Genomic DNA, 27,622 nt, shown 5'->3' with positions numbered 1-27,622 from the left:
TCGTGGTGACATTGACAGTTTGCTGGGGAAGACTTAAACAAGTCACAAAGGCTCTGCGGGTTTCATATAAAAGCATCATAGGCTCTGATCTCAAGCGAATCGCACATGCGCATTTAATTTGTCTTCAATGACAGTATGTGTCCAAACTGCGATTTGCGCAGTCACGCGAAGATGACTGAAATGGAAAATAGTACCAAAGGATGGAATACTATAAAATTCCATCTCTAATGCACATAATGTGTACTTCATACGTTATCCAAGCACGGATGACTTCTGGACTTCTCAAGCACGCGCCTGTTTGTGGCGATCCCAGTGAGAGAGCGGCACATCTCGCGATGAATGAGAATTCGGCTCTAGCACAAATTCAGTCCCACCGACAATAATGGCCGCTATGCGCAGACTGGGAGTCATATTAAGGAGTTTGTCGCTCTCGTCCGCTCCACCAAACGCTTCTTTACGGTCTCCGGTAAGGGATAACCGATGCGCACGCGGAGGAATAGCCGTCGCTGTAGGCGTTGCCGCAGGGGGAGCGATTGCATATTATTATTATTCAGAAACGAACAGACCTAAAGGGAGGAAAACCCCTATGATCCTAACTGGCTGTCGGGCTCTGCTGCCTTCGCTGCCTGCTGTATCCGCAAGAGAGAAGGTATGAGTGTTCACTACTCTCAATGCCACGTAACGCGGCTTGCTGATCAGTTTTTCCTGGCAGGAGTATATGTATGCAACTGCAACCGCCAGTCTTTACTGAGTACATTTTCAGTTGGGTATGGTTATGTGTTATGTCCATGTACACATGTGTGTTGTGAAATACCACGTGATGTTGTATTAGACATGCAGCAATGACGATGTGCATTTCAGAGATGATGCTGCAGGATCGAGGGGCGCTTTCCTCAGTGACGGTGCTGAAATGATGACGTTCACTGTCTCACATCAGATATCTGCTGTTACGCTTGGGTTAAAGAGCTGTGCACTTTATGTACTTTGTTATAGTGGTATGTCAAACAGTAGCCTATACCGTTCAACGTTTAGCTGTCAAAAAACAGAATTCCTTGGTATTTGCATATAAAAAAAATGTTGGCACATGCATGCTTATGTTTGGTTTCCCTGGGTCCCTGGTTAGACTTTTCCACTTAGTGACTAAATGTTTAGCCTAAATGTTAAATGTAATGCATGTGTGCATTTTGTCACACTAAAGGAAACATTTTCTAATGTTCCTCTTTGACTATGTAGTTTATGGAGATAAAACAGTATATTCATGTAAATGCACTGTATGTTTTTTCAAAGTCTTGCATTTAAACTATAGAAACACATACAATCAAAGAAAACAATAATCATTTCTAATTATTAGTCATTGAACTCTCAATTTCGATTGAAGTTTATTGATTACTCTTTGTATTCATGTTTTTGATATTGATGCTTTGATGTTTTTGACAACACATTAACACATTTAGGCTCTGTGTTATTTTTAGTTAATGTTATTGACAAAGAAATCTAATTAAAAGTAAAAAAAAATCTCACTTCATGTTTTAACTCTCAGCCACCTTCCTGTTCTCTCAGAATGTGTTTTTGTCATGTCGTACAAATATATTCAATTTAGAAAGTATTTTGTGTAATGCCAAAGTTTCGGTAACCAGATAACAATTTGCAAAAAATTCCCTGTGAAGTTGTTCAATACTGTGTGATTTATCATATGTTCTGATGTGAAAATAACTGTTTTAATGTCACACTGTATTGTCTTTTGTACAGTCTTTACCACATGGCAACACTGTACCAGTGACAAAACTGCAACAATTAATGACAACAAAAAGGCAAATTGCCCCATCGCCTTTTGATGTCCTTCAGAGATGTTATCCATTTATCCTAAATTGAGAAAAGCAGCTTCTGTGCAGAGATGATGAGCAAACTGACTTTGAAAACTAGAACTTAAGCAAAATGAATGTTGTTGTTATGTACATTTACATTTACATTTATTCATTTGGCAGACGCTTTTATCCAAAGCGACTTACAAGTAGTTTTTTTACAGTGACACATTACTGCAGAGCAATCAGGGGTAAGGTGCCTTGCTCAAGGGCACTTCAGTCATGACCTGCTGGCCCTGAGATTAGAACCTTCAACCTTCTGATCACAAGCCCAACTCTCTAACCACCAGGCCACAGCTGACCCCTGACCCCTGTTATGTTTTGTTGTTATGTTGTTGACTGTTCGTGATTTATTTTTCAGGCACATGCGTTTGATTTTGATGAAGGTGATGTCTACATGTCATCTCATGAGCATCGCTTCCGTCTCTTCAGCTCAGTGGAGTATGATGGGCAGCTGTACATGACTCCTCAGAACTTCATTGAGTCGGTCATCATGAGTGAGCCTCGCCGTGAGTACACCTATGAAGTGTCAATATAGAATAATCCTCTTTAGAATGCAGACCTGTGTTCACGTAGCAGTTGCTCTAATTTTAAGATTTGTTTTTATACACAACTGCATTAAATATATCACACTGTGCAAGTGATTTTTGGATATTTCACAACAAAATTCTTCCGTATTGTGGCTTTAATTTTGTCTAAACAATATTTTATTTGCGTTTTAAGAAGAATTCACAGAAATGTCCCAAATATAATATAGTTATTTAAATATTATATACATTTAATTAAAATCAAAGTGGGAATAGCAGTAGATTGCAAGATTCTTGGACAAAATAGCGGATTGTTGTAAATCCATGATCTAATAAATGGATGACATCAAAACTCATTATTGTATCTTTGCATATCAAAGCGGTACAACATATCCACCTTAGTGATTATTTGTTTGCTGGATTACATGTCTATTGCTTTGAAGTGGATATGACACAATAGATGTCTTAATATTTTACAGAGCAAGCAACATTATATGCAATGATGACTAAAATCCTGTCTATCCAAACAGCTTGTTAGCAGTTTTGTTGCTTTGTCTGATGTGCTGTTATACCTTAAAAGGGTCTACTGGCACACGGCATGATTTGTGTGACTGTGTTCTCATGCCATAGAGAACATATGTGACCCTGGACCACAAAACCAATCTTAGGTAGCACGGAATTTTTTTTGTAAAAGCCAAAAATACATTGTATGGGTCAAAATTATAATTTTTTATTTTATGCCAAAAATCACGTGGAAATTAAGTACAGATCATGTTCCATGACGATATTTTGTACAAATAAATTTATAAAATAAATTTACAGACAAGGCAAGAATTTTTTGTTGTCCAAAGTCACATATTGGTATGGGACCCCCATTCTGATGTTATCTCACCGCCCACCCACTTGATGTTTCTTTTCTCTTTATCTGTCCCTCGATGTCCCTTTGTTCCTTTACACTTAGACAAGAAACCCTGGAGGTCACTCACTAAACAGGTCTGATGTGAATCTTTTCCTTTTGTGAATCTGTTGCTAATGTTATTCTGAGTTGATAGTTTTATTATAAGGTAAATTGTGTATCATTTTAAGGTGACGGTGTGCAGTTTTGTTTGTTGCTATTAGCTTGGCAAATCATTTTTGTATATTTAAAATGAAAATTCTGTCTTCATTTACTCCCCCTCAAGTTGTCCCAATCTGTATAAATTGGTGAACACAGAGAAATATACAGTGTTTGGAAGAATGCTAGAAACCAGAAAGTTATTGGACCCCGTTGGCTACCTGTCAGGATCTGGGTATCCTCCTTATCTCTTCCTTTACACTCTCGCTCTCATTTACCCCTTTACACACACATTTATACTGAGTTATTCTTCATCTTTCTTTGATACACGTTAACCCTGTTTTCACCTGTCGCTCGTCACAATCAGCGCTCGCGCTGTCTTGCTGTGACACCTGTTTCTCGTCTTGTCTTAATTAGTCTGTCTACTTCTAGCGTTTGTTCCTTCTGTTTCTTGTCGGATTATTTTGTGAGTTAGATCGTGTCTGCTGGCTTTAGATTTACCCTGTCTTGTTTTTTAGAGCTGTCTTGCCTTGTGTACCCTGCCTCCAGCGACCTGTTGAGATCGGTCAGTTCACTGGACTCTGTTCTATCTCCCCGAGCCGTGTGGATTACTCTGTCATCTAGGGGAATTGTTCCCGGAGACATACGGATTATTTTTGTGTTATTTTTTCCTGTTTTGTTCCTGACCTCCTCGGGAGAGCATTTCTGTTCTATTTTTGCACAACTATTGAGTCTGGCATTTTTGGTTGTACATTAAAGTCTCTGGATTGTACCTACCTCGCTCTTGGGTCTTCTGTTTCGTACCTCATAACAGAATAATCCGACCACGATGGATCCAGCGAGGGAGGAATCGATTCGCTCTGCGGTGGAGGTACAAGGTGTCCTGCTGGGTCGGCACGAGGAGGAATTAGCAGCAGCAAGACGAGTTGTTGAGGGGTTGGTGGCTCAGGTTAATGATCTGTCTGTGCGTCTTCTTCACGCACAGTCTGAGCCTTCAGTGGTCTCTTCTCGTCCTGCTCTTCCCGAACCCCGCATTAATAACCCTCCGTGTTACTCTGGGGAACCGACAGAGTGCAGAGCCTTTTTGACTCAGTGTGAGGTTACTTTTTCTCTGCAACCACAGACCTATGCTGAGGATCGCGCCCGCATCGCCTATGTCATTTCCCTTCTGTCCGGGCGTGCTCGTGAGTGGGGTACCTCCCTGTGGCAGGCAGGCAGCTCCTGTTGCAGCAGTTTCGATCGTTTTAGAGAGGAGATGATCAAGGTTTTTGACCAGTCTGTTTTTGGACGTGAGGCTTCTCGCATGCTGACTACTATTCGCCAAGGAGGAAGATCGGTGGCCGACTTCGCCATAGAATTCCGCACACTTTCCACCACCTGCGAATGGAATGAACCAGCTTTAGTTGCTCGCTTTTTGGAGGGTCTGAATGTGGAATTAAAGGAGGAGATTTACGCTCGGGGATCACCAGCTGAGCTAGACCCACTTATCGAGCTGGCTATTCGCCTGGATCGATGCTTTGATCAGCGACGACGGGTTCGTAGAGTTTCCACCACACCTCGTGAGCCCCTCCTGCCGTCTACTTCTGTGTCTGAGCCCGAACCCATGCAGTTGGGTGGCATCCGCCTCCAGCCTGGTGAGAAACAACGCCGTTTATCCAACAGACTGTGCCTTTACTGTGGTGCGGCTGGACATTTTGCTGTTTCCTGTCCGGTAAAAGCCAATGCTCGCCGGTAGACAGAGGAGTACTGGCGAGCGCGGCTGTAACATCCTCTCCTTCAAGGTCTCGCACCACATTGCCTGTTACCATCCGTTGGGCTGGTTGTTCCATCTCTTGCTCTGCGTTGATCGACTCTGGAGCCGAGGGGAACTTCATGGATGTGGAGTGGGCTCGAGAGCATAACATCCCTCTGGTGGATTTGGAGGGTGGTTCCACTGTCTATTCCTTGGATGGTAAGGTCCTTGCGGAGGTCCGCTGTGTCACCAGTCCGGTGAGTCTGACCGTGTCGGGAAACCACCAAGAGACTATTTCTTTTCTTATTTTTCGATCTCCCTATTGTCCTATTGTTTTAGGGCATCCTTGGCTTGTCCAACATAACCCTCAGATTGACTGGGTCAGGAGTACTATTTTGTCTTGGAATCTCTCATGTCATGTTAATTGTTTAGTTTCTGCCATTCCTGTCGTGCCTTCTGCCTCTGTGTTTCAGGAAGAACCTGGTGATCTGTCCGGAGTCCCGGAGGAGTACCACGATTTGCGGGCGGTCTTCAGTCGTGCCCGGGCGGTGTCCCTCCCGCCTCATCGGCCCTATGACTGTTCCATTGATCTCCTTCCGGGTGCCACGCCTCCCCGCGGTAGATTATACTCTCTTTCTGCTCCTGAACGAGAGGCTTTAGAGAAGTATCTTACGGAGTCGCTACAGGCTGGGATCATTGCTCCATCTTCCTCTCCTGCCGGTGCGGGGTTCTTCTTTGTGAAGAAGAAAGATGGCTCATTGAGACCCTGTATCGATTATCGAGGTTTGAACGACATAACGGTCAAGAACCGCTATCCCTTGCCCCTTATGTCTTCAGCTTTCGAGGTTTTACAGGGAGCTAGATTCTTCACAAAGTTGGACTTGCGTAACGCGTACCATCTTGTTCGCATTAGGCAGGGGGACGAATGGAAGACCGCGTTTAACACCCCTGTCGGTCATTTTGAATACCGTGTCCTTCCTTTCGGTTTAGCCAACGCCCCTGCTGTTTTTCAGTCACTGGTCAACGACGTCCTACGTGACATGTTAAACGTCTTCTTATTTGTTTACCTAGACGACATCCTAATTTTCTCTCCTTCTCTCGAGGTACACGTCCAACATGTCCGTCGAGTTTTGCAGCGTTTACTCGAGAATCGTCTTTTTGTCAAGTCTGAGAAGTGTGTTTTTCATTCTAGTTCTGTGACTTTTCTGGGCTCGGTGGTCTCTACTGAGGGCATCAGTATGGACCCCGAGAAGGTACGGGCGGTCCTCGAGTGGCCTGTTCCCGAGTCTCGCGTCGCCCTTCAGCGCTTTTTAGGCTTCGCTAACTTTTACAGACGGTTTATTCGTAATTTCAGCCAGGTGGCCGCTCCCCTGTCCGCCCTTACGTCGACGAAGTCTGGGTTTGTTTGGTCAGAGATGGCACAGGAGGCTTTCGATAGACTTAAGAGGTTGTTCACCTCCGCGCCCATCCTTATCACGCCCGATCCTAAGGGACAGTTTGTGGTCGAGGTTGATGCTTCCGACGTTGGGGTTGGGGCTATTTTGTCACAGCGTTCCCCTCTTGACAACAAGATTCACCCGTGCGCTTTTTTTTCGCACCGCCTTTCACCGGCCGAACGAAATTATGATGTCGGTAATCGAGAGCTTCTAGCTATTCGGTTGGCTCTGGGAGAATGGCGACACTGGTTAGAGGGGGCCAGTGTTCCATTCATTGTTTGGACAGACCACCGTAACCTCGAATATATTCGTTCCGCCAAGAGACTGAACGCTCGACAGGCCCGTTGGGCCTTATTTTTTGGTCGTTTTGATTTTTCGATTTCGTTCAGACCAGGTTCTAAGAATCTCAAGCCTGATGCCCTTTCGCGTCTGTTCGACTCCGCAGAGGACGCTTCGACCAGGGAGGCTATTGTGCCTCAGCATTGCGTGGTCGGAGCGGCCGTCTGGGGAGTCGAACAGACTGTCAAGAAAGCTCTATCGCGTGCAGTCAGACCCCCTCCGGCGCCGAAAGGGAGGTTGTTTGTTCCCGAGAGTGCTCGTGCGGCGGTTCTCCAGTGGGGTCATGCTTTGAAATTAGTCGCACACCCCGGGGTTAGGGGTACGGTGGCCGCTATTCGCCGCAGATTTTGGTGGCCCACTAGTAAGCAGGACATTCGTCGGTTTGTAGCTTCCTGTTCTGTCTGTGCCCAGACTAAGTCGAGTAACGCTCCGCCTGCGGGTCTCCTCAGACCACTTCCCATACCGTCACGTCCGTGGTCACACATTGCTTTAGATTTTGTTACAGGGTTGCCATTGTCTGCCGGTAACACAGTCATCCTCACCGTTGTAGACCGCTTTTCTAAGGCCGCCCGTTTTATCCCGCTAACCAAGTTGCCATCCGCCCGAGAGACCGCCCAGATCATGGTCGACCATGTATTTAAGATTCATGGTCTTCCGTCGGACATTGTGTCCGACAGAGGTCCCCAGTTTGCCTCTCAGTTTTGGAGGGAGTTCTGTCGACTGATTGGGGCATCCCCCAGTTTGTCTTCAGGATTTCATCCCCAGACTAATGGGCAGGCTGAACGGACCAACCAGATTCTCAGTCGCATGTTGCGCAGTTTGACGTCTCAGACCCCGGCGTCGTGGGTTGATCAACTCTCCTGGGCGGAATATGCCCACAATTCTTTACCCTCGTCCGCCACCGGTCTCTCCCCATTTGAGAGTTGTCTCGGTTACCAACCTCCTCTCTTTTCGTCGCAGGACCCTGAGACTTCCGTTCCCTCTGTTCAAGCTTTTGTTCAGAGGTGTAAGCGTACCTGGAGAAGGGTGAGATCTGCGTTGTGCCGTACTAGAGCTCGTACTTGTAAGGTTGCTAACCGCCATCGGAGGAGAGCCCCCAAATATGTCTGTGGTCAGAGGGTGTGGCTGTCCACCCGTAACCTGCCCATACGAGAGGGTTCACGTAAGCTTATGCCTCGTTTTGTCGGTCCCTTTTCCATTATTAAGGTCCTTAGTCCGGCTGCTGTCAAGCTCAAGTTGTTTGGTCAGCTACGTCGGATACACCCTGTGTTTCATGTTTCTTGTCTTAAGCCTGTCATTCGCGCGCCCCCCCGTCCTACCCTCCCCCCCCCACCTCTCGATGAGGTGGGCTCTATTTACAGGGTTCGTAAACTTCTCGGGGTTCGCCCACGGGGGCGTGGCCACCAATTTCTAGTGGACTGGGAGGGCTACGGGCCTGAGGAGAGGCGGTGGATTCCGGCCCGGGACGTCTTGGACCGCTCCCTCATTGAGGACTTCTATCGGTCTCGCCAGACTCCCTCCTCTGCAGCGCCTTGGGGCGCTTGTTGAGGAAGGGGTACTGTCAGGATCTGGGTATCCTCCTTATCTCTTCCTTTACACTCTCGCTCTCATTTACCCCTTTACACACACATTTATACTGAGTTATTCTTCATCTTTCTTTGATACACGTTAACCCTGTTTTCACCTGTCGCTCGTCACAATCAGCGCTCGCGCTGTCTTGCTGTGACACCTGTTTCTCGTCTTGTCTTAATTAGTCTGTCTACTTCTAGCGTTTGTTCCTTCTGTTTCTTGTCGGATTATTTTGTGAGTTAGATCGTGTCTGCTGGCTTTAGATTTACCCTGTCTTGTTTTTTAGAGCTGTCTTGCCTTGTGTACCCTGCCTCCAGCGACCTGTTGAGATCGGTCAGTTCACTGGACTCTGTTCTATCTCCCCGAGCCGTGTGGATTACTCTGTCATCTAGGGGAATTGTTCCCGGAGACATACGGATTATTTTTGTGTTATTTTTTCCTGTTTTGTTCCTGACCTCCTCGGGAGAGCATTTCTGTTCTATTTTTGCACAACTATTGAGTCTGGCATTTTTGGTTGTACATTAAAGTCTCTGGATTGTACCTACCTCGCTCTTGGGTCTTCTGTTTCGTACCTCATAACACTACCATAGTAGGAAAAGGTCCTTTATAAATGTCTTTGTTCTGTTGAACACAAAATAAGATATTAAGAAGAATTTAGGAAACTCTTCTGGAACACTTTTAACTATTGTAATTTTTGGTAAGTCAATGGTGGCCAAAACCTGTGTGGTCACAAGCATTCTTCCAAATATCTTTCTTGGTATTCTTCCAAATAAAGAAGTTCAAGAACAATTCGAGGGTGAGTAAATGATGACATAAATTTTATTTTGGGCTGAACTGTCCCTTTAATTGTATGCTATCATATTAATCTTTCTAGGAGCTGGAAAAGATCTTGTCTGACACGCCACCCGTGTGGAAAGGGTCGTCCAAGCTGTTCCGAAACCTTCGTGAACGAGGTGAGTTGTGTGGTCATTATTCCTAATAATTTGTAAGGCCAACAGATTGACATATGAAACAGCATTTCACACCCATTTAGCTTTTATACAACTGAATATTCAAGAAAAACAAAAGTAATTTGAGGGTCAGATGTTGATGTGTCATTCATGTTTATGTTAGAGACAAAATCAAAACGCTTTTTGGCATATTTGTGGCTACCGTATAAAATCATGCTTATAAAATCTAGACCACACCTTTATACCCAGTTTCCTGAAGAGTTGATTGTGAATCTTCCTTCCTTCCTTACTTGTGTTCTGCCCTTGGGCTCTGGCCTCTCTCTCTCTCTCTCTCTCTCTCTCTCTCTCTCTCTCTCTCTCTCTCTCTCTCTCTCTCTCTCTCTCTCTCTCTCTCTCTCTCTCTCTCTCTCTCTCTCTCTCTGTGGGTACCAGTCGAGCACCAGTGAAGCCTGTGCCTTAGGCTTTTACTTCCTGTGATCACCTCTAAATATAACTCCACTCACTCCCGACCTCTCTCTACCTCCCTCTCTCTTCCTCTCTTACTGTTTCCAAGTCCTCTCTCTGCTTCTCTCACTGGGACCAGTGAAACATAAATTCTCCAGGCAAACGCACATGTCTGCTTACCGAAACGAAGATAAAGACCCAAATACGGAGCAGAATTACAACTCTTAAGAAAACAGTTTTAAATGAAATGAAATAAAAAAGTGCACAGCCGCAATTAAAGTATTTGCTTGTGGCTTCCGTAACATCACCCACTCACACCACAAGCTAATTCCCAGCGGTGATAATTATACACACACACTCCACCCTCATACGTACACTCCGGCAAGACGCTAAAAATAAACCCTCTGAATTTTACACTTCCTCATAGTAATTACAGTTTTGCAAATCATCACCCTCAAATTGGCGGCGGTACATTATCTAGCTGGTTTCGCTGATGTGGAGGCATGCTTTCAGAAGATGCGAGTGAGGGGCTCGACGCAGTGTCTGATCTCAAACTGTGGTAATGATAGCATGCTGATGTTAATTGAGGAAGCTTTGCTAACAAGATCCGTGGATGCGCTTGGGTCTCTAAGGAGCGGTTTCTAAGAGCCATCCAACACGAGGGAAGGTTCAGTGAAGAACTTGAAGGAGGATTGGGAAGTTCAAAAGTTGCGTTGGGTTTTTTAATGTGCTGCAGGATGGACTTCAGTATGACTTTGAAAATAATAGCAAGACTTTACACCAATAATTAATTGTTGAGTTTAAGTCCCAGTTATTTATTTGAGCAAATAACTATTTGGTACGATTTTACAATTTTGTTTATTTTTTTTTAGATTTTATTTTTGGGTATTTTGCCTTTTATTTGGACAGCTATTTTTGTAGAGAGGACAGGAAGTGAAGTGGGAAAGAGAGGGGGGGTGGGGTCAGGAAAGGACCTTGAGCCGGGACTCAAACTCGGGTCGCCCAGAGCGCAACAGCACTATATGTCGGAGCACATAACCGCTAGGGTGACGGCTCCGACCGATTTTACCTTTATTTAATAACATGCACACTTTAAAGAAAATGTTTTAACTCTTTACAATAGGATCTCATTTATAAGCATTAGTTAAAGGGACAGTTCACCCAAATAAATGTCGCAGTGTTCATCTGAACAAAGAAATGTATACAGGTTTGGAACAACTCAAGGGTGAGTAAATGAAGACAGAATTTTTGTTTTTGGGTGAACTGTCCCTTTAAAAAATGGAACTTTACTGCAAAATAGCCTTTGCCATGCGCTGTTTTTATGTGGTACCCTACTCTAATTTGTCTGTAACTTAGTGGAAGTTAACTAGGTTAAAGCAAAATAGGCAGATGCCAACATTGGCAGGTGTGACATGCCCTCAATCTATTTTTGGCCCTATAGAACTCAGAATTGCGCCATTTGTTTTCAAGAACGATGATGCAAATATTTTTAATTTCTTCTCACAACAAATAATGTTTTAGAATAAAGAGAAAGGTAAGGATGGGAATTATTTGTATACATCTAAACAATACTAATCTTTCAATACAAAGACATTTAACATGACAGCTTAAGCCAACACAGGAGAATGAATCTTTATTCATATAAATGATCACGTGACCTATTTAACTGGAGCCACAGATTTTCCAGTGGTTCTTGGAGGTATAGTTCACGCAAAAATTTAACTTCAGTCATCAGCGTAAACATGTAGATTGTCATTTTGAACCCTGCATTATTGGACATAAGCAAGATTAGCACAACAATAAATATTTGACACTCACACCCACTTTCCTTGTCTAAAAGAAGCCCCTTTGACATTCGTTCCATGATCTCATAGAAAGAAAATAATATGGGCTTGTCACAATAGGAGTTTCTTGCGTTTATTGACTGTAATTGTTCCAAGTCGTTTTGCTTAGCGGCCTCTGAATGCATCTGTATTGCATGAGTGAGTGTGTGAGACCGGGTGTTGGGTTGAATTTTCAGTGTCAGGTTTGCCTCCCGAAGGCGCGCGGGCACTGTCCCGGAACACTCTGTCCACTCACCCTGAACTATCTCTGTGTCTGCTACTGTCTTCATGTCCCCCTTCACACAGAAGCTGTGGAGAGGAACACTTTCAATGGAGGTGCAGGAAAACGTATCCCTTCTCCCAGTCCTCCCCCGTCGCCTTTACATAACAGAACCTCCATCTTTCCGACAGCCCACCTCTCTTTGTGTCATTCTTTGGACTTTTGCTCCCTCTCGTCTCCTCTTTTACTCCAGCGCTTCACTCAGCTTCTTTCTCACGAGTGGAACAAAAGCAGGGACAGTTCGCTGTCTAAATGGGGCACATCTCCCAGACCTGACGGATGCTTCTGGAGCACCCTTATCCAAACAGGAGCCTTTGAACGCAGCCTCTGTCTCCATGGTGGTCACTTACAGTGTCAAAGGCTTCAGCTCCAGTGTGTGGGCCAAACGTTGGCTAAATGCAGACGGACGCTTCAGCCGAGAGGCACCTTTTTAGATGTTATCAGCATGAAAGGGGGGGATTACTTGTCTTCTTCTCTTTTTTTGGAGCAGGAGAAGGGAAAAGGGTCCGTGACTCCATCTATCTCTGGAGGCCCCTGGCTTTGAAAATGAGTAAACATTTTAATCCGACCTTCAGATGAGCCGCCTACAGAGTTTTCAGTTTAGACAAAGAGTAAAAAGAAAAACGAGAGATTAAAAAAGGGCCATTTGTGGGTTGTTAGTGTGTTACTGTACATTAGGAGAATGGATGTGACCCTTTGATATCCTTTTCCAGGCATCATCGCTTACACGGAGTATCTCTTTCTGCTGTGCATTCTGACAAGTGAGTATGACCTTTATCTCTTCATCTTCAGCTTTTCATTCTTCTCCCGCTTTATTCTTCCTCTCCGCTCTCGTTTTAGATCTGCTGTCTGTGGATATATCCTATTTTAAACATGAATCACTATGCTCTGGTGCGTGGATGTTTTACGTCTTGAATGGGGTTCGTTCAGACAAGGCCCACCCAGAATCTCACCCCCCACGAAAAAGTCTCCCATTTTCTATGAAAAAGTTTCACAACCAACCCACGTTGGTTTCACTGTTTTACAGACATCCAGAAAGATACAGCATATTTTGTTGAACAGAATCGTGCTTTTAAAGGGGTAGTTTAAATATTCTGTCATGATTTGCTCACCCTCTTGTCATTTCAAACCTGTATGACTTTCTTTCTTTTGCAGAACACTAAAGGAGGTATTTTGAAACCGAACAACGGCGGTACCCATACACTTGAATTGCTTTTGCCTCCATATAATAGAAGTGAATGGGTAATGCCGCTGGTCGGTTACCACCATTCTTCGAAATATCTTCTTTTGTGTTAAAGAAAGAAAGTCATACAGGTTTGAAATGACAAGAGGGTGAGCAAATGAATTTTCATTTTTGGGGTGAACCATCAGTTTAACAGAGATCTCAGTTATGTCTCATAGGTCATGTGTCAGTATTTCAAAATAGCTTAGGAGAAATAAAAGTATATAATAAAACACAAACAGTAGGAGTTAAAAAAATTGGAGTGAACCAGATTGTTGTGTGCAACCAAATCTCAGCCATTGACAAACACAGTATCTTTACGGTGGTTTTGGCCCTTGGCTTAGAGCATATAATAAACAATTTATTATCTGACAGAATATTTTGAAACATTTAATATTTGTATAATAATGATATAGTATTTTTGCCATGTGTTCTCAATTTAATCTTATTGATATCTATGAGAAATAACAGTGTGTAATAACGTGTAAGCAAATTTGCTGTTTTCCAAGCAGTTAAGAATCACTGTACTCTTTAATGATTAAATACTGTGTTGACAAGCACTTTTCAATACTTTTCTTGGTTAGATGTTAGCAAAACCCAGTGAGACACATAAAGGGTGACTAATAATATGATTTATGGCAGAAAAGAATATGAAGATAGAAGGTTTCAGAAGGACGGTAGCAATTTGCAATAGATCGTGACTGCATGGCTGGCAACTATCTGCCTGAGCTTTAGCTGCGGACATGTCTTTAGGTCTGAACAGAAGTGTGCTCTGCTGTTGCTTGGGAAACATAACAGACTGAAGACACGCGGCTTCTCGTAGGGTTCAAAAACAACACAAGAGTGTGATGAAAGGAAAAGTGGTGAAGTGAAAAGGGCATCGCAAGTTCTTGTGGTGATAACAGGTTCTTACAAATACACGACTCACCTCTGATCACGCCTCTGATTTTGCTACCTAGTGGTAGAATGTATAATGGTTGTTTAGCCAGCATATGCATCATCATATGAACTTATCAATTTTACACAAGTTAATTTGTACATGACTTTGCACCCCTTGGTCCTCTATGGCCAAACAAACAGACTACTGCACCCCAAATGTCATTCCATTGGCGGAACAGATGTTGCTTTTTAAGTGTAATTTTTCGTGTTTTGAGCCATTGTTTACATTTTGTGAGGGAAATCAACCTGCAAATGGCTTACTGTGCGTGTTAAACTGGCATACAATAATTAAAAGTAATAATAAACATGAATAATCTTGTCACATCTTTTCTTCAGAGCCTCATGCAGGCTTTAAGATCGCCTTCAACATGTTTGACGCAGACGACAACCAGATGGTGGATAAGCGCGAGTTTCTTGTGGTGAGTAGATAACCTGATCTACAGTCTTGTTTTTAAACAATCATCTTAAGTTTCATTACTCACCAGCATTTCCTCAGTTCACTTGTTCCTTGTTTTTTGCAAGTAGCTGCAAGAAATCTTCCGAAAGAAAAATGAGAAGAAAGGCAGGAAAGGAGATGCAGAGAAATCTGCTCAGCTGGTAAGAACGAACTAGAGCAATCCATTTCAGGAACTTTGCTTACAATGTGATCAACTGTCATCTTTGTGAGTGAGCGTCGACTGCAGACGTTTTGTACAGTGTATATTTTTTATTATATGTCTAATATTTGCTTTCAGAAAATAAACTCTAATTAGTTTGGTTGTTTGTCAGGTGACAGAACGATAATATAATTTGATCAGCAAATTTAGCAAGGTTAATGTATTTGTGATAGGATTTTACGTCATGTAGAAATAACTTCTTTGTATGTTTTTGAAAATCCATTTCACTCATATTTGAAATTTAGGACAACCACCTGTATTTATAACACCATTTCACAAAAGTGATGTCACTCCCAATATTCATTTTCTTCTGTTTTAGTTTTGCACCTTTCTAAACAATCCCCAAGTCTATCACGTTCTTGTTCTGTCCTTAATTGACATTGGTGCCATTTCTACATATACTGTATAGTCATTTTTTATATTCTTGAGAAACAGAAATCTTTGAAAAAAGGGAGATAGTTTATTTACAGTATAAAACTATAGTAAACTATACAGACAACTGTATTTGGTAAGAGATGGTAAAATATGAATATAGTATTTGGTATGACAACAAGTGATGCTTGCTCATACTTGGTTTAAAGGTTTGATCAAACCTCCCTGTTTGTAAACAGTTGTTTTTAATTTTACATGTGAAACATGTTCAACGTTTTTTCAATGAGGGACCAGAGCTAGAATATCATGGACTTGGGAGTGGGCTCTTTTGAGAAAACAACACTCTAGCGATCACCCAAAACACCCAAGCATTTGACTCAGAAAGGCTTAGCAACACCCTAGCAATCATTCAAACATACAAGCATCCACATATGAGATATCTTTAACGACCCGGAATGCCTTAGCAACACCCTAGCAACCACCCAAACAGTTTCGAGTTTATTTATATAGCACATTTACAACAGCCACAAGGCTGACCAAAGTGCTTTACCATAAAAGACAGCATCATCAAATTAGGAATACAAAACTGCCACCATAAAGATAAAACACAGGAATACAAATACTACACCAAAAAGATCAAACACTGATAGGAAATACAATGGGCAAAAATAAAGAAAACAAATTGTTTTTGAAAAAAAAACCTTAAAAATAGGCAGGGTAGGGGCCATTCTGATCTCTACTGGCAAGTCGCTCCAAAGGCGAGACCCAAGAAATAATAAGTCACGGTCACCTCTACGCTTGAGTCTAGAATGTGAAATTAAAAAAAGATTCTGATCACAAGATCTTAGGCTTCTCGAGGGGACACCCTAGAAACCACTCAAATGCTTTAGCAATCATGCATCATAATGCTAAACTCATTCATAATTCCTTAACAACAACATAGTAACACCCTGCAATCACCATAAAACTTTAGCAACCACATATATACGGTTAGCTATGACCAGTCAGAATGCCTTAGCAAACACAAAGCAACACCCTGGTAACCACCCAAGCACAGTGGCTAAGAATTTTACGTGAGCAAGGACCGCTTGTGTTATCTTTAAAAAATGTAAAGTTCTAGTTTTACGTGAGGTGCTTAAAATTCAAACTCCTTTTTGGAAACAACTGGGTTCTATTGGCCAATCACTGCGCACCTCCGCCAGACTTACTTTTTCTTGTGTTTGTTGAATAAACCCTCTTATCTCATTTACGTGTCCAGTTTATCAAGGGCTGTCCGAGAGAATTTTGTCAGCCCTCTTTGAACCTTGAAAGTGTGTCAACTGTCCTGTGGTTAAACCACTTTCTGCTCTTTGCATGTTTGACGTGTTTATCCATCTCTACTTATGTCACTTTCTGCTTCCTCCTCTCTCCCGCATGCTCTGATCTCTCCTCTCGTCTCTGTGTAGAGTATGCAGCTCTATGGATATCAGGTTGCCCCTGTAAACAGCGTATGTATCACCCGTTGCCCTCCGACCTGTGAACTATAACCTCTGTGTGAATCTTAAAATCATGGGAGGAAGGATGGGAGAATGAGAGAGCTCTACAGATGACTGAATGAAAATGTGGTGGGAGGTGGTGTGCACCTCAGAGGTCAGAGAGCACAGTGAAGTTTGGCCACAATCAGTCTAATTTGATTCTTATTGATTTATTTCTTTAACCGCAACATGTCAGATACAAACTTCATTAGTAGGTTAAAAAGAGGATGCCCGGGTAGGAGTGGGCGGAGTTGTTGGTGCAAATGTGTTTTCTATTGAGCCAGCTCAGGAGTCTTTCAAATACACTTGCTATACGTGTAATTGCTGATTCTCTCTCTCTCTCTCTCTCTCTCTCTCTCACACACACACACACACACACACACATACATACCTGAAGGATAATTACATTTCTCAATTAGAGCGCAAATAAAAAACATCTGCCCCACAAAGGCAAAGTGTAGTAACTACACAAACACTGAAATAAAAATGCATTCAAAGTTTTCACACCAGCCAGTCATTGCAGCCAGTCATTGCAACTTTTTTTGACACTCTTTTTTTCTCTGAAATGAGACAAAATGTAACCAAGAGACTGGTCGAAAGACAGAACAGATGTTACAAAGCCCATTTCAAACCATATCCTAATTTTGACCAAATGTATAGTTGCTGCACTTTGCCTTTGTAGGGCAGTATATGTTTTTCAAAACAATCTTAAAATGTTCCAGAAGCACTTGATGGTTTCATTTTTTTATTTCATTTTTTAAGTCTAACATATAAAATGATATCTAAAAGATATTCGTTTAACATTTTAATTCAGTTCTAAATGTTCTGTTGGTTATAATCTGTAGTTTTGTAGTTATGCAGTGTAGGACCAGCGTTGTTTACGTTTTCTGAAGCGGTTCACTCATTGTCATTCAACCACATTCAGATTTATAACACTATTCTCCTGTACTTTTTGTGAACAGTTGTCTCATTTGGTATCTATTTTTATGTATGTTCTTTGTTCAGGATTTTTCAAACAACTGCATTAAAAATTCCATTAAGTCTAATGAGGATTAACATTTTCCATCTGGAAAGACACAAACATTCTCTTGCAAGTATCTCACACACTCAACTCATAAAACTACATGCAACTACAGAACAAGAGTTTCCGATGAAAGCCCTCCTGAGCTGGTGGTCTTATTTCCTGGTTCTTTGATGTTAAGACAAATTTATTCTTTATTAGCAATAAAGAGAGTGACAGTAGATAAGTTTAACACAGGCCATTGTCTGACTGACTGAAATTCATGTATTTACCAGTCTGTGTGTATGCATGTTATATTAGAAATCTCTGTCTGCTTGTCACACCTGATGTGTCACTTTCAGCCTCTCAGCCTCCCACAACATGATGATGGGCCATAATATAGTAATGAGACCCCACATGTAGGGTTATATTATGCATTCATTCTCAACGTTTGTGAGTCAGTTAAAATATTGTGTTTGCCCAAGACAATTTTTAGGTTTTTATCCCTTAAACACTCATGTGTTGAGATTTCAAGTTCACAACTGATATGCAATGTGTCTCACTGTCGTATCACTGTAACTGTTATATTTTGATCAAAGCAAATCCCCCAGAAATGACTAATAATGACTAATAATTCATTTTTTAATGATCAATCCCCCCCCATCATGTAACCACATACACTTAGCATGTGGCTAACATCAACTGTCTAACTTCAATCAAACTTTTCCAAAATATTCATTTAGTTTTGTGTAGACAACACTGAAGTCCGTCGTACAAGAGCAAGAACTGGGAGGCTATGCAACACATTCTCTTTCCAAACGTTTCTACAGAGACTAATATTATAACAACTTTCCTTCTCATGCCAACTCCTCTGCAGGTGCTAAAAAAAGAGAATCAGGAGTTTGTGCCCAGGAGCTACTGGGACATGCTGAGACGTGGCGCGAGCCAAGCCCTCTTTTCTGACCTAGCAGAGGTACAGCCGAAGCCCTCTGTCCTCCTAAACTCATCCCATTGTTTTTATTTGTCCCCACTCAAATCACTAACCTGGAAAACTTACATGTTAGCCCTTTTGTTCTAGCATCCCAACCCCTCATCCGAAATAACCAAATGCTACTTGTCATTTTATAGCAGAATTAAATCATCTTATTGGCGTTTATAAATCAGGTTCATCCCTATTTTTAATCCATCCGTTGGACATCAATTGTTGACTGAGACATTGGTTTGTTTTACTGCAAAAAAATATAAAGGAGTTTCTGTGTCTTGTTTACCTGTAAAAATATCAAACTGTTTTACGTAAATCAAAGCGATAGTTCACCCAAAAAGGAAAATGTACTCACCCTCTTGTCCGTTCAAACCTGTATGACTTTCTTTCTTCCGCAAAACACAAAGGAAGATATGTTGAAGAATGTTGGTTACCTGCGCCCATTGACTTGCATGTGAAGGGGTTCAAGCTCTGTTCAGATTCCAGCTTTCTTCAAAATATCTTCTCTGGTGTTCTGCGGAAGAAAGGAAGTCATACAGGCTGAAAATGACGAGAGGGTGAGTAAATGATGACAGAATCTTCATTTTTGCGTGAACTATCCCTTGAGCCTATTTTTGATGTGAAGTGACTGAACGAGTTTCTAGAACTGACCTCACAGGAAAATGTAGGTTGCGATTTCATATGAATTTGTTGGATGTGAACTGTACGAAATGAAGGATTATTTTAAACAAAAATGGAAGAATGAAGGCCTGACACCCCTAAACCGAACATCGCTGAGGCAAAAGCATGTCATACTGAAACAAATTAAATTGTTAAATGTAAACTTTAAAGTCACTTTGGACAGAATAATCTACCAGATGCATCATTTTACGTCGTAAACTAAACTATAAAAGATTAATACGATTATATTTATTTTATTATTATTTGTTTATTTGTATTTATTTATTGGTGTTTATTTCAAGAAAAAAAACATTTTAGATTGCCTTTCAGATTTATTTTTTTAAATGTATTAGATATTTCTCCTAGTAAACAGGACAGAGATACTTGTGAAGAATGTGACAGTTGTTGTTTTGATGTATTCAGCCTTATGATATCAATGTGTTGTCATGTTGATTTTGCGTGTGCGGTTGTTTGTGTCTAACTGTCCCAATTTCGAATACTGCCCGCCATTCATCTCCCGGATTGTACAAATTCACACATAGAGAGTGGCAATCTCAAGACCTTTGTTTGTCCACCGGTTCAGAGTGCTTCTATTCCTCCTGATGTGTTTGCGTTGTAATAGCTAATAGAGGGCTATACAAAGGTTTAATCTGTAGGAAGCTGTATTTTAATGATTGTTGAGTGTTGTGTGCGTATGCCCTGTATTTACTCAGTCTGTTACTCACAATGAGAGGGTAATTTCAGCACGGCTTCCTCAGATGACACAGCAACTAGACGGGGCTGTTTGTCTGAGCTGACAACTGCAGGGTACCAGACATCATGTGTTTGAGAGGGGTGCATGTTTGCTTGTGTGTAAGTGTGATTCGGGTTACTCATCTTCGACAGCGGTAATCACTGTTTTAACCACCGTTTTTAGATCAAAGAGTAAAACGCCTCAGGAGGTGTCTAAGACACGTTGTGGGCGTCGCTGAGGTGTTACGTGTGATGATGACCTCACCGTAATGGTTTCCTGTAACCGCTGCGTTGTGATGTCACTTCCAGCAGATTGATGACGATATTGTGAAATACGATAACAGCATGCGCAGAAAAATATTATGAGACCACTCCAATTTTCACATAAACCATTGAAAATCTCAGAGCAGTTTTACATCCATGTACAGTTTTTGTTTTATTCTTTGTGAGTACATTTGCGACATGTATGTGAGCCAAAGAGGATGTGGCTCATGAAACAGAAATATTCTTTCTTTCTTTAAAACTTTTCTCTGGTTCTATCTCCGTGGATAGGATTATAATCTAAAGGTACAGCAGTGGCATGGAATTGCATTCTGGCTCGCTTCATTGCACAGAGGCTCGCGACCGGGGAAATTCTGTTTGGAGTTTATGCCTGGTTTTAACTAGTTTCAGCATGAAAGGGACGAGGCATGGAGAGAAATAGCCTAACCAAGCCTGGCATCACCTTCTTCCCAGTTTGTTGGATGCCAAGCCACTGGCAAAAGTATTTTTCTACTGACAGACTGGCATCTTTTTCTTAGACCAACTAAAAAAAGAACAGCTCTTATCGATTGAATCTCGAGTGTTTAAACACACAGGCGATCTGTCCGCATAAGGAACGGTGGAAACTGCTCAAATCTGTGCATTTCTTTCACATACAGTATCTTGCGTTGCAGATGCCATGTGTGGAGGTTGACAGAAATGCATGTGATCTGAATGCTTTGTGTGTCTGTGCTTTTGTTGTCCTGTCCATCAGCGCCTCAGGCTCTTTGTATGTACAAAAATGGCACGTCCGTTTGCATGTTTGTGTATCCTTGCTCTTGACTGTGCTTCTGTTTCAATCTAATATGCAATCTCTACTAACTGATTAAAATGGTTAAAGGGATAGTTCACCCAAAAAAAACATTTTACTCATCGTCATGTTGTCTATGTTACATAGAATGCGAAACTAAAGGAAACCAATGCTTCTTTTTTCTATACAATGATATTGTTATCCTATATTCCCTGTGGACATTCACATTACACTTTTGTATTTAACCCAAGTGACCATTTGAGGACAGGCTTTTCATTTTTGGGTGTCCTGTACCTTTAACTGTGCCGATTCTGATGGTATAATGATCTGCACGTCTGCTCAGAACTCTGAAAAAAGTTACAGTATATGGATGCACACTATGAGACTACTCTGAAAGCCTTCTTTTTCAGAGACAGCTGAAGTTTTGTCATCGTTTGTCTTTCTATCCTTGCTCTCTTTACTGTCACCGATCGCAGCATGCCGATGAGAATATGATGGTTGACACCACACTGCTCGTGCACTTCTTTGGCAAGAAGGGAAAGGCGGAGCTAACGTTTGATGACTTCTACAGGTAAGACATTTACAAACATGTCAATAATCTGCGTTTAGATTTATTTTGGCACTCTCTTTCTGCACTGTGGACATTTTTTGTCATAACATAAAACAAAAAGCAGATATATTCAAATAAAGCTAAATTATTACTTACATCAAGCCCCAATGACAACTTTTTCAGTAAATGTAAGAGTAATGTGTTATTATGTTGAGCTTTCTTAATTATCTCGTTTTTGTCATCATTCAGATTCATGGATAACATTCAGACCGAGATGTTAGAGATCGAGTTCCTGACCTATTCCAAAGGCATGACTACCATCAGTGAGGAGGACTTCGCCCGAATCTTGCTCCGATACACCAACGTGGAGGACATCCGCAGCTATCTGGAGAACGTGCGCCAGTGCATACCTGACGAAAAGGTGATGAGTAACCACAACTTTATGCAAAATTGTTATTAAAGTTGAACCACTGTGACAATAACCCCTTACCCACACACACAAACACACCCAGTCATACGGTCACCCCTATTTCCTATTTAAATTGATATCTTTAAAAAATATTACTGTATTAACATATAAGTCCAATGAAGATGGGGACAAATTCATCCCTTAAAAGTAGGTACAGAGAGACCTTGGGGGTCATTTACTCCTGAATGCTTCACTGCCCCTTCAGCAGAACATTGTGTGACACTTCCATGTAAACTGCAGTTTAATCTTATAGTCTCCGTTCTCATCACTCCTCAACTAATACCGCTAAATCCTTTCATCCTGTGGACAGCCTTCCCTCTTTGTAGCCTTATGTTTATTTAATGAGCGAGTGTCAAACTCACACTTGGCTGTAAAACGGAAATGGCCTTTCCCAGGCCCAGTTCTCAATTATATTGATGTGGTAACACTTAACAATAAGGTTGTATTTGTTAACAGTACTAAATGCATTAACTAACATTAACATTTATTTATTCTTGTTTGTATTAGTTAATGTCAAAACGGTTACTCATAGGTCTTTATATTCATAGACTAGCATGTATTAATCCTTAAAAGTTAATGTCGATACAGTTATTTATGTTAGTTCTTGGTGCATTAACTAATGTTAACAGTAATAGTTTCATTTTAAACATGTTTTAGCAAATGCTGAAATGAACATGAACTAAGTTTAATAAATGCATAACTATTGTAGACGTTTTGTTCAATCCATTGACTAACTGTTAGCTGTATCGTAGAGCGTAGAGCAAATGTAAGATTGTTGCTATTTTGTTTATTTGTTCTATTTACACTTTTGCATCCCTATAAAGATTGAAAGAAATTCATCAGTTGATCAACTGGATTTCTGCTGGTTTACATTAAACACACTTTAAACATATTTTGAGTCAAAAACACAAGATAATATAATAAAGCATAAATAATAGAAAGGCATTCATAGAAAAGCATAAGTAACAATAATACAAATTTTATAATGCCGATTTTGCACATCATTTCCCTTTATAGCATGATTGAATTTTCGAGATATAGAAATAAGTAGAAAAAATACTAAACTGTGGAGGTTTTAGATTTACAGCAGTGTACAAACAGTTCCTGTGTTTTCTTTGTCATCCCTGTTTAATCACACACTGGAAGAAAGCAGAGGTTTGTTTGCGAGGGGGCTGATCCGTCGTATTGCCATCTCTGATGCGTTCACCTTTAGTTTTTTCTTCTCTTTTCACCATGCTTAAGAAAGTAAATTCTCATTTACTTTCAACCTGCTGTAATGATCTTGTTTTGTTAGCCTTATACAATTTTCAACATATCAATTTCATCTGAGAACATTTATAACTTTTGTTATAATTAAATACTGTATTAATTCAGTGACTCCCTAAAGTATATTTGGACACTAAAAATGTTGCTGTTAAATAGCGAAGCTATTATTTTACACATAAAAAAAGGTGGTATTTGTATACTTTCTAGTTATCAGACAATACATTCATATGTCCATGGTTAAAATAATGAACTCTGCCTGTGTGAACCCGTTTCGAAACTTGACCCAGGAAAGTAGTCGTATCATTTGTTTGCAGATGCTTGGATTGACATTTTATCTACGTCTTGAAATTAGTGAGGATTAAATGTCCAAATACCTTAAGGGGCCACTGTATTTGTGTGGGTGTCTTGGGGGAGTGTGTACATGTGTATATGCTCGGGGCCACGTTAGTATTTGAATACAGATTGTCATGCTGTCCTTCTATAGACGCTCAATTGATGTAGGTTTCTCCATGCCTGACTGCTCGCTTTTAGCCCTTTCCCAGTCTTCATCTGAGGGATCTGTTTGTGTTGAGGGTATCAGGTTTTGGGGCCCCTTAGCAGTTTGTACATTTGGCTAGAATGACTTTACCCTCCCCTGGAATTCCCACGGAACAGACCCTCAACCCGCTTTTATGGTGTTTATGGTTTTGCAGAGTGAGTGCAAAGTCTTCAATATAGTCAAACAAATATCCATCTAGAACCTAAACCTGAAATAACCCCCAACTAAACGTTGAAGTAACAATGTTAAATGCAACTCTGTTACAACTGTTTTGATGTTTCAAGAAGAGATGGGGTTTCAAATAGTTCTTTAGAGGTTAATGGTGTTTTGTTGATGTCGATCGTTCTTTGATTTCAGTCGTGAGCTCATGTTTGTTTTCGCTCCTCATTCAGACAGGCTGACAGGTTTACAACGTCGTGCTTTTAAATGACTCATGCCTTTCATCATCGCATGTGTCACCGTTTGCCGATATCTGAACACGCATCTGCAGGCGAGCATGAGTGACACAGCGTCTGATTCCTTTCTGAATATGTCGTCGTTTTGATTTCTTTGTCCATCAGTGCATTTGCCTGTCCGGTGCAGATTTGCTTGGGTGTGAAATAGGATTTGGAATGAGTATTTTTGCGATGTGAAATCACGCGCTGATCTCTTAAATTGGAACTGAATGTACCTGGTTGATGGCGCCGTTGTTTGTCAGTTTGAACATCTCTGATATAAAGATTCCTGTTTTTCACTCATGTTTTCCTGCTGCAGGGCATCACCTTTGAGGAGTTCAGATCCTTCTTTCAGTTCCTTAACAACCTAGAGGATTTCGCCATTGCCATGCAGATGTACAACTTTGCTTGTCGTTCCATTGGACAAGGTGAATAAAACATGTGTTACTTAGACATTTTTAATACTAAGTATACAGTTGATTTAATCTTTTATGTTTCATTCCCACCTGCACTTTCTCGCACAGATGAGTTTGCTCGGGCCGTGTATGTAGCCACAGGCCTGAAACTGACTCGTCACTTGGTCAATACCATCTTCAAGATTTTTGACGTGGATCATGACGATCAGCTCAGTTACAAGGAGTTTATTGGCATCATGAAGGACCGGTTGCATCGTGGAGGCAGGGTGAATGTGATTTATAACATAACTTTTAAAGGGACCAGGTAAAAAATGTTTTATAATACTGATGTGTAGACGGAAAGTGGCTGAGGCAGGGCAAAAATCTTGGAACTACAGTGACACCTAGTGTTGATCTTTGAAATGACCTCTTAAATTCAGTGTCAAGACAGCTTCAGAACTCTTTGAATGGTTGCAATTGTCCAGTGCAGAGTCCAGTGCAGTGTTTATTTCACACATGAAGCAATACATTTTTATACTTAAAATATTTTTCAATTGATGTAGTTTTGTAAAAATGTAAAAAATATTATAATAAAATAATTATAAAATAATAGCTGCAAATAATTTACATTAGTCACAAATAGTCACATTGCTGATTGTCACAGCTTGAAATTTCCAGTGCAGTGATGAAGAGTACAATCTAATCTTATTCACTTTTGTGCCTTTTTTAATTAATATTTCTCTACCTGCAGAACTTCAGGACTGTAGAGCGCTTCACTTCCTTTAGGTCATGTCTGAAAAAGGAACTGGCTGGCAGATAAGTAACCCTAAAATAAACTTTACGCATCACCCAACCCAACTCATATACTACTGTATATTTTTGTTTGACATATATAACTGTCTCCTCTTGAATACATTTATAATTGCCCTAAATAGTTAGGACAAAAAAGTAGTAAATTATAATAATAAATCATTATTATTTGGATATTGGCAGAATCAGATTTAACACTGATTATTATTTTAGTGTATATTGATTATACTAAATTAAAACAACTTAACAGTTATTAATTCAAAGTTAAGTTTGGGCCAAATATATACCATTTAATTGGACGCGCGCGCGCATTACCCCCAGTTAACTTCCGGTTTGTATTTGGCTAGTGTCTAATAACTATTTATATTTGACTTAATTTATGTGAATATTCATTTATATTATTATTTTACTGTTATTAAATAAATGATTTTGTTGTATGTTCATTTTATTTTAAAAACAATTTGTTGAATGGGTCCTGTAGTTCGGTCGCATTTAAACAAACCGTATGGTACACTGACATCTAAGCGGCTGCGCTTGGTATTGGAGTCTAAATTCAAAATATTGGAGAGACGAGTTTGGCCAAGTAACAGTTTCTAAACTATTATAAATAATCTACAGGTTCTCTATTGTTTGTGAAAGTGTACTGGAAGTTCAGTTGGGGTCACAAAGTGCGCATGCGCAGTAATGTTTGTTCATGTCATTAGGGAAAAAAACGTCCATAAATGTCTGCCATCCAATCCAACTGATATCATCATCCACACAATCGAAAATAATTTGTTGCATGTCTGTTATTTAGTGTTTTACTCTCTTCATGTGATTATTTGGAAAAATATTTCTAATGAAGTCCATACCCTTTCTCTTTGCACTAGGTGAATGAAAGATGTGGCTTTTCCTTCTCAGAAAGAAACATATCAGAAAAGGTTTCTAGAGAAGGCATATCTGTCATTGGAGCTACCTCATCTTCTTCTGATCTTGAAACATGGGGAGATTGTGTTCCTGAAATCATCGCTCTGCGCTGCATGCTCTAGTAACGGGATAGCTCTGCATGTTTGCTCTCTTTCTACTTTAATTCTTCTATAATCATATATTCTTGTTTGCATGCAACCTGTAGGGGATGATATATCTGCCTTATGAATGAATTGCAATTGCTACAAGATTTTTGTATGCTTTAGTTGCACATATTTGCCCAGGCAACGATAGAGATCATATTTATTATTTTTTTATTAAGACCTATTTAGTAGTATGGGTTCATGATGTTTTCATCCTTTTTTCACAAATATATGCGACCCTGGATCACAAAACCAGTCTTAAGTAGCACAGAAACATTTTTAGTGTGGGTCAAAATTATAGATTTTTCTTTTATGCCAAAAATCATTGGGATATTAAGTAAAGATCATGTTCCATAAAGATATTTTGTACATTTTCAACCCAAAATATATAAAAACGTTATTTTTGTGAGTGGATGGCCTGCTACAGTGCCTCTGATTAACAACTTCAAAGGCCATTTTCTCAATATTTAGATTTTTTTGCACACTTTACTTCCAGAGTTTTACACTCTTGTATCTCCACCAGATATTATCCCATCTTAACAACCCATATATCAATAAAAAGCTTAACTATTCAGCTTTCAGTTAATGTAAAAATCTCAATTTCGAAAAATTGACCCATAAAACTGGTTTTGTTGTCCAGGGTCACATATGCATTATGATTACTAATGTATTTAATATTAATATTTTTATGTAGTTTAATGTACACGGATGTGTACGAATTGTACTGTGTAAAAGGAACATTTTGATAGTGTGTATTGATAGCAACCTGAAATGTAATATTGTAGCTAATGTAACATGATGAGAATTGCCTTAATCGATTATAACTTCTCTCACAGATTATTTAATGTGGTTTGATTATGAAATGTCATGACCGCACAAAGATTGTACAAGATTGTCTACCACGTCATCCAAAGCAATAAACAGCATGAGTTTATAACGAAATAAACAAGATGTACTACAGGTGGTG

General features: G+C 40.6%; 1 protein-coding gene across 1 annotated transcript; it reads left to right on the top strand.

The window, feature by feature from the left end:
- Positions 1 to 305: 305 nt before the first annotated feature.
- micu3a (mitochondrial calcium uptake family, member 3a) lies at positions 306 to 27,622 on the top strand. The gene is made up of 15 exons (XM_079463247.1): positions 306 to 649; positions 2,224 to 2,371; positions 3,351 to 3,382; positions 9,394 to 9,472; positions 12,730 to 12,777; positions 14,514 to 14,596; positions 14,703 to 14,774; positions 16,651 to 16,692; positions 18,597 to 18,692; positions 21,621 to 21,715; positions 21,944 to 22,115; positions 24,721 to 24,829; positions 24,926 to 25,083; positions 25,548 to 25,616; positions 26,476 to 27,622. The coding sequence occupies exons 1-14, from the start codon at positions 383 to 385 to the stop codon at positions 25,614 to 25,616; spliced, it is 1,470 nt and encodes a 489-aa protein (XP_079319373.1). The 5' UTR covers positions 306 to 382; the 3' UTR covers positions 26,476 to 27,622.

Source organism: Barbatula barbatula, assembly GCF_947034865.1.
Source record: "Barbatula barbatula genome assembly, chromosome: 8".
Taxonomy (NCBI): domain Eukaryota; kingdom Metazoa; phylum Chordata; class Actinopteri; order Cypriniformes; family Nemacheilidae; genus Barbatula; species Barbatula barbatula.
The sequence above is the reverse complement of the archived record's forward strand: the minus strand, read 5'-3'. Positions and strand labels throughout refer to the sequence as shown.

What these genes read in the sequence shown, in the direction of transcription:
- micu3a (XM_079463247.1), top strand. Translation starts at nt 383, where the DNA reads ATGGCCGCTATGCGCAGACTGGGAGTCATATTAAGGAGTTTGTCGCTC. An exon ending in GGAGGTCACTCACTAAACAG is followed by an intron (nt 3,383 to 9,393) that starts GTCTGATGTGAA and finishes TAATCTTTCTAG; the next exon opens with GAGCTGGAAAAGATCTTGTC. An exon ending in AGTGCATACCTGACGAAAAG is followed by an intron (nt 22,116 to 24,720) that starts GTGATGAGTAAC and finishes TTCCTGCTGCAG; the next exon opens with GGCATCACCTTTGAGGAGTT.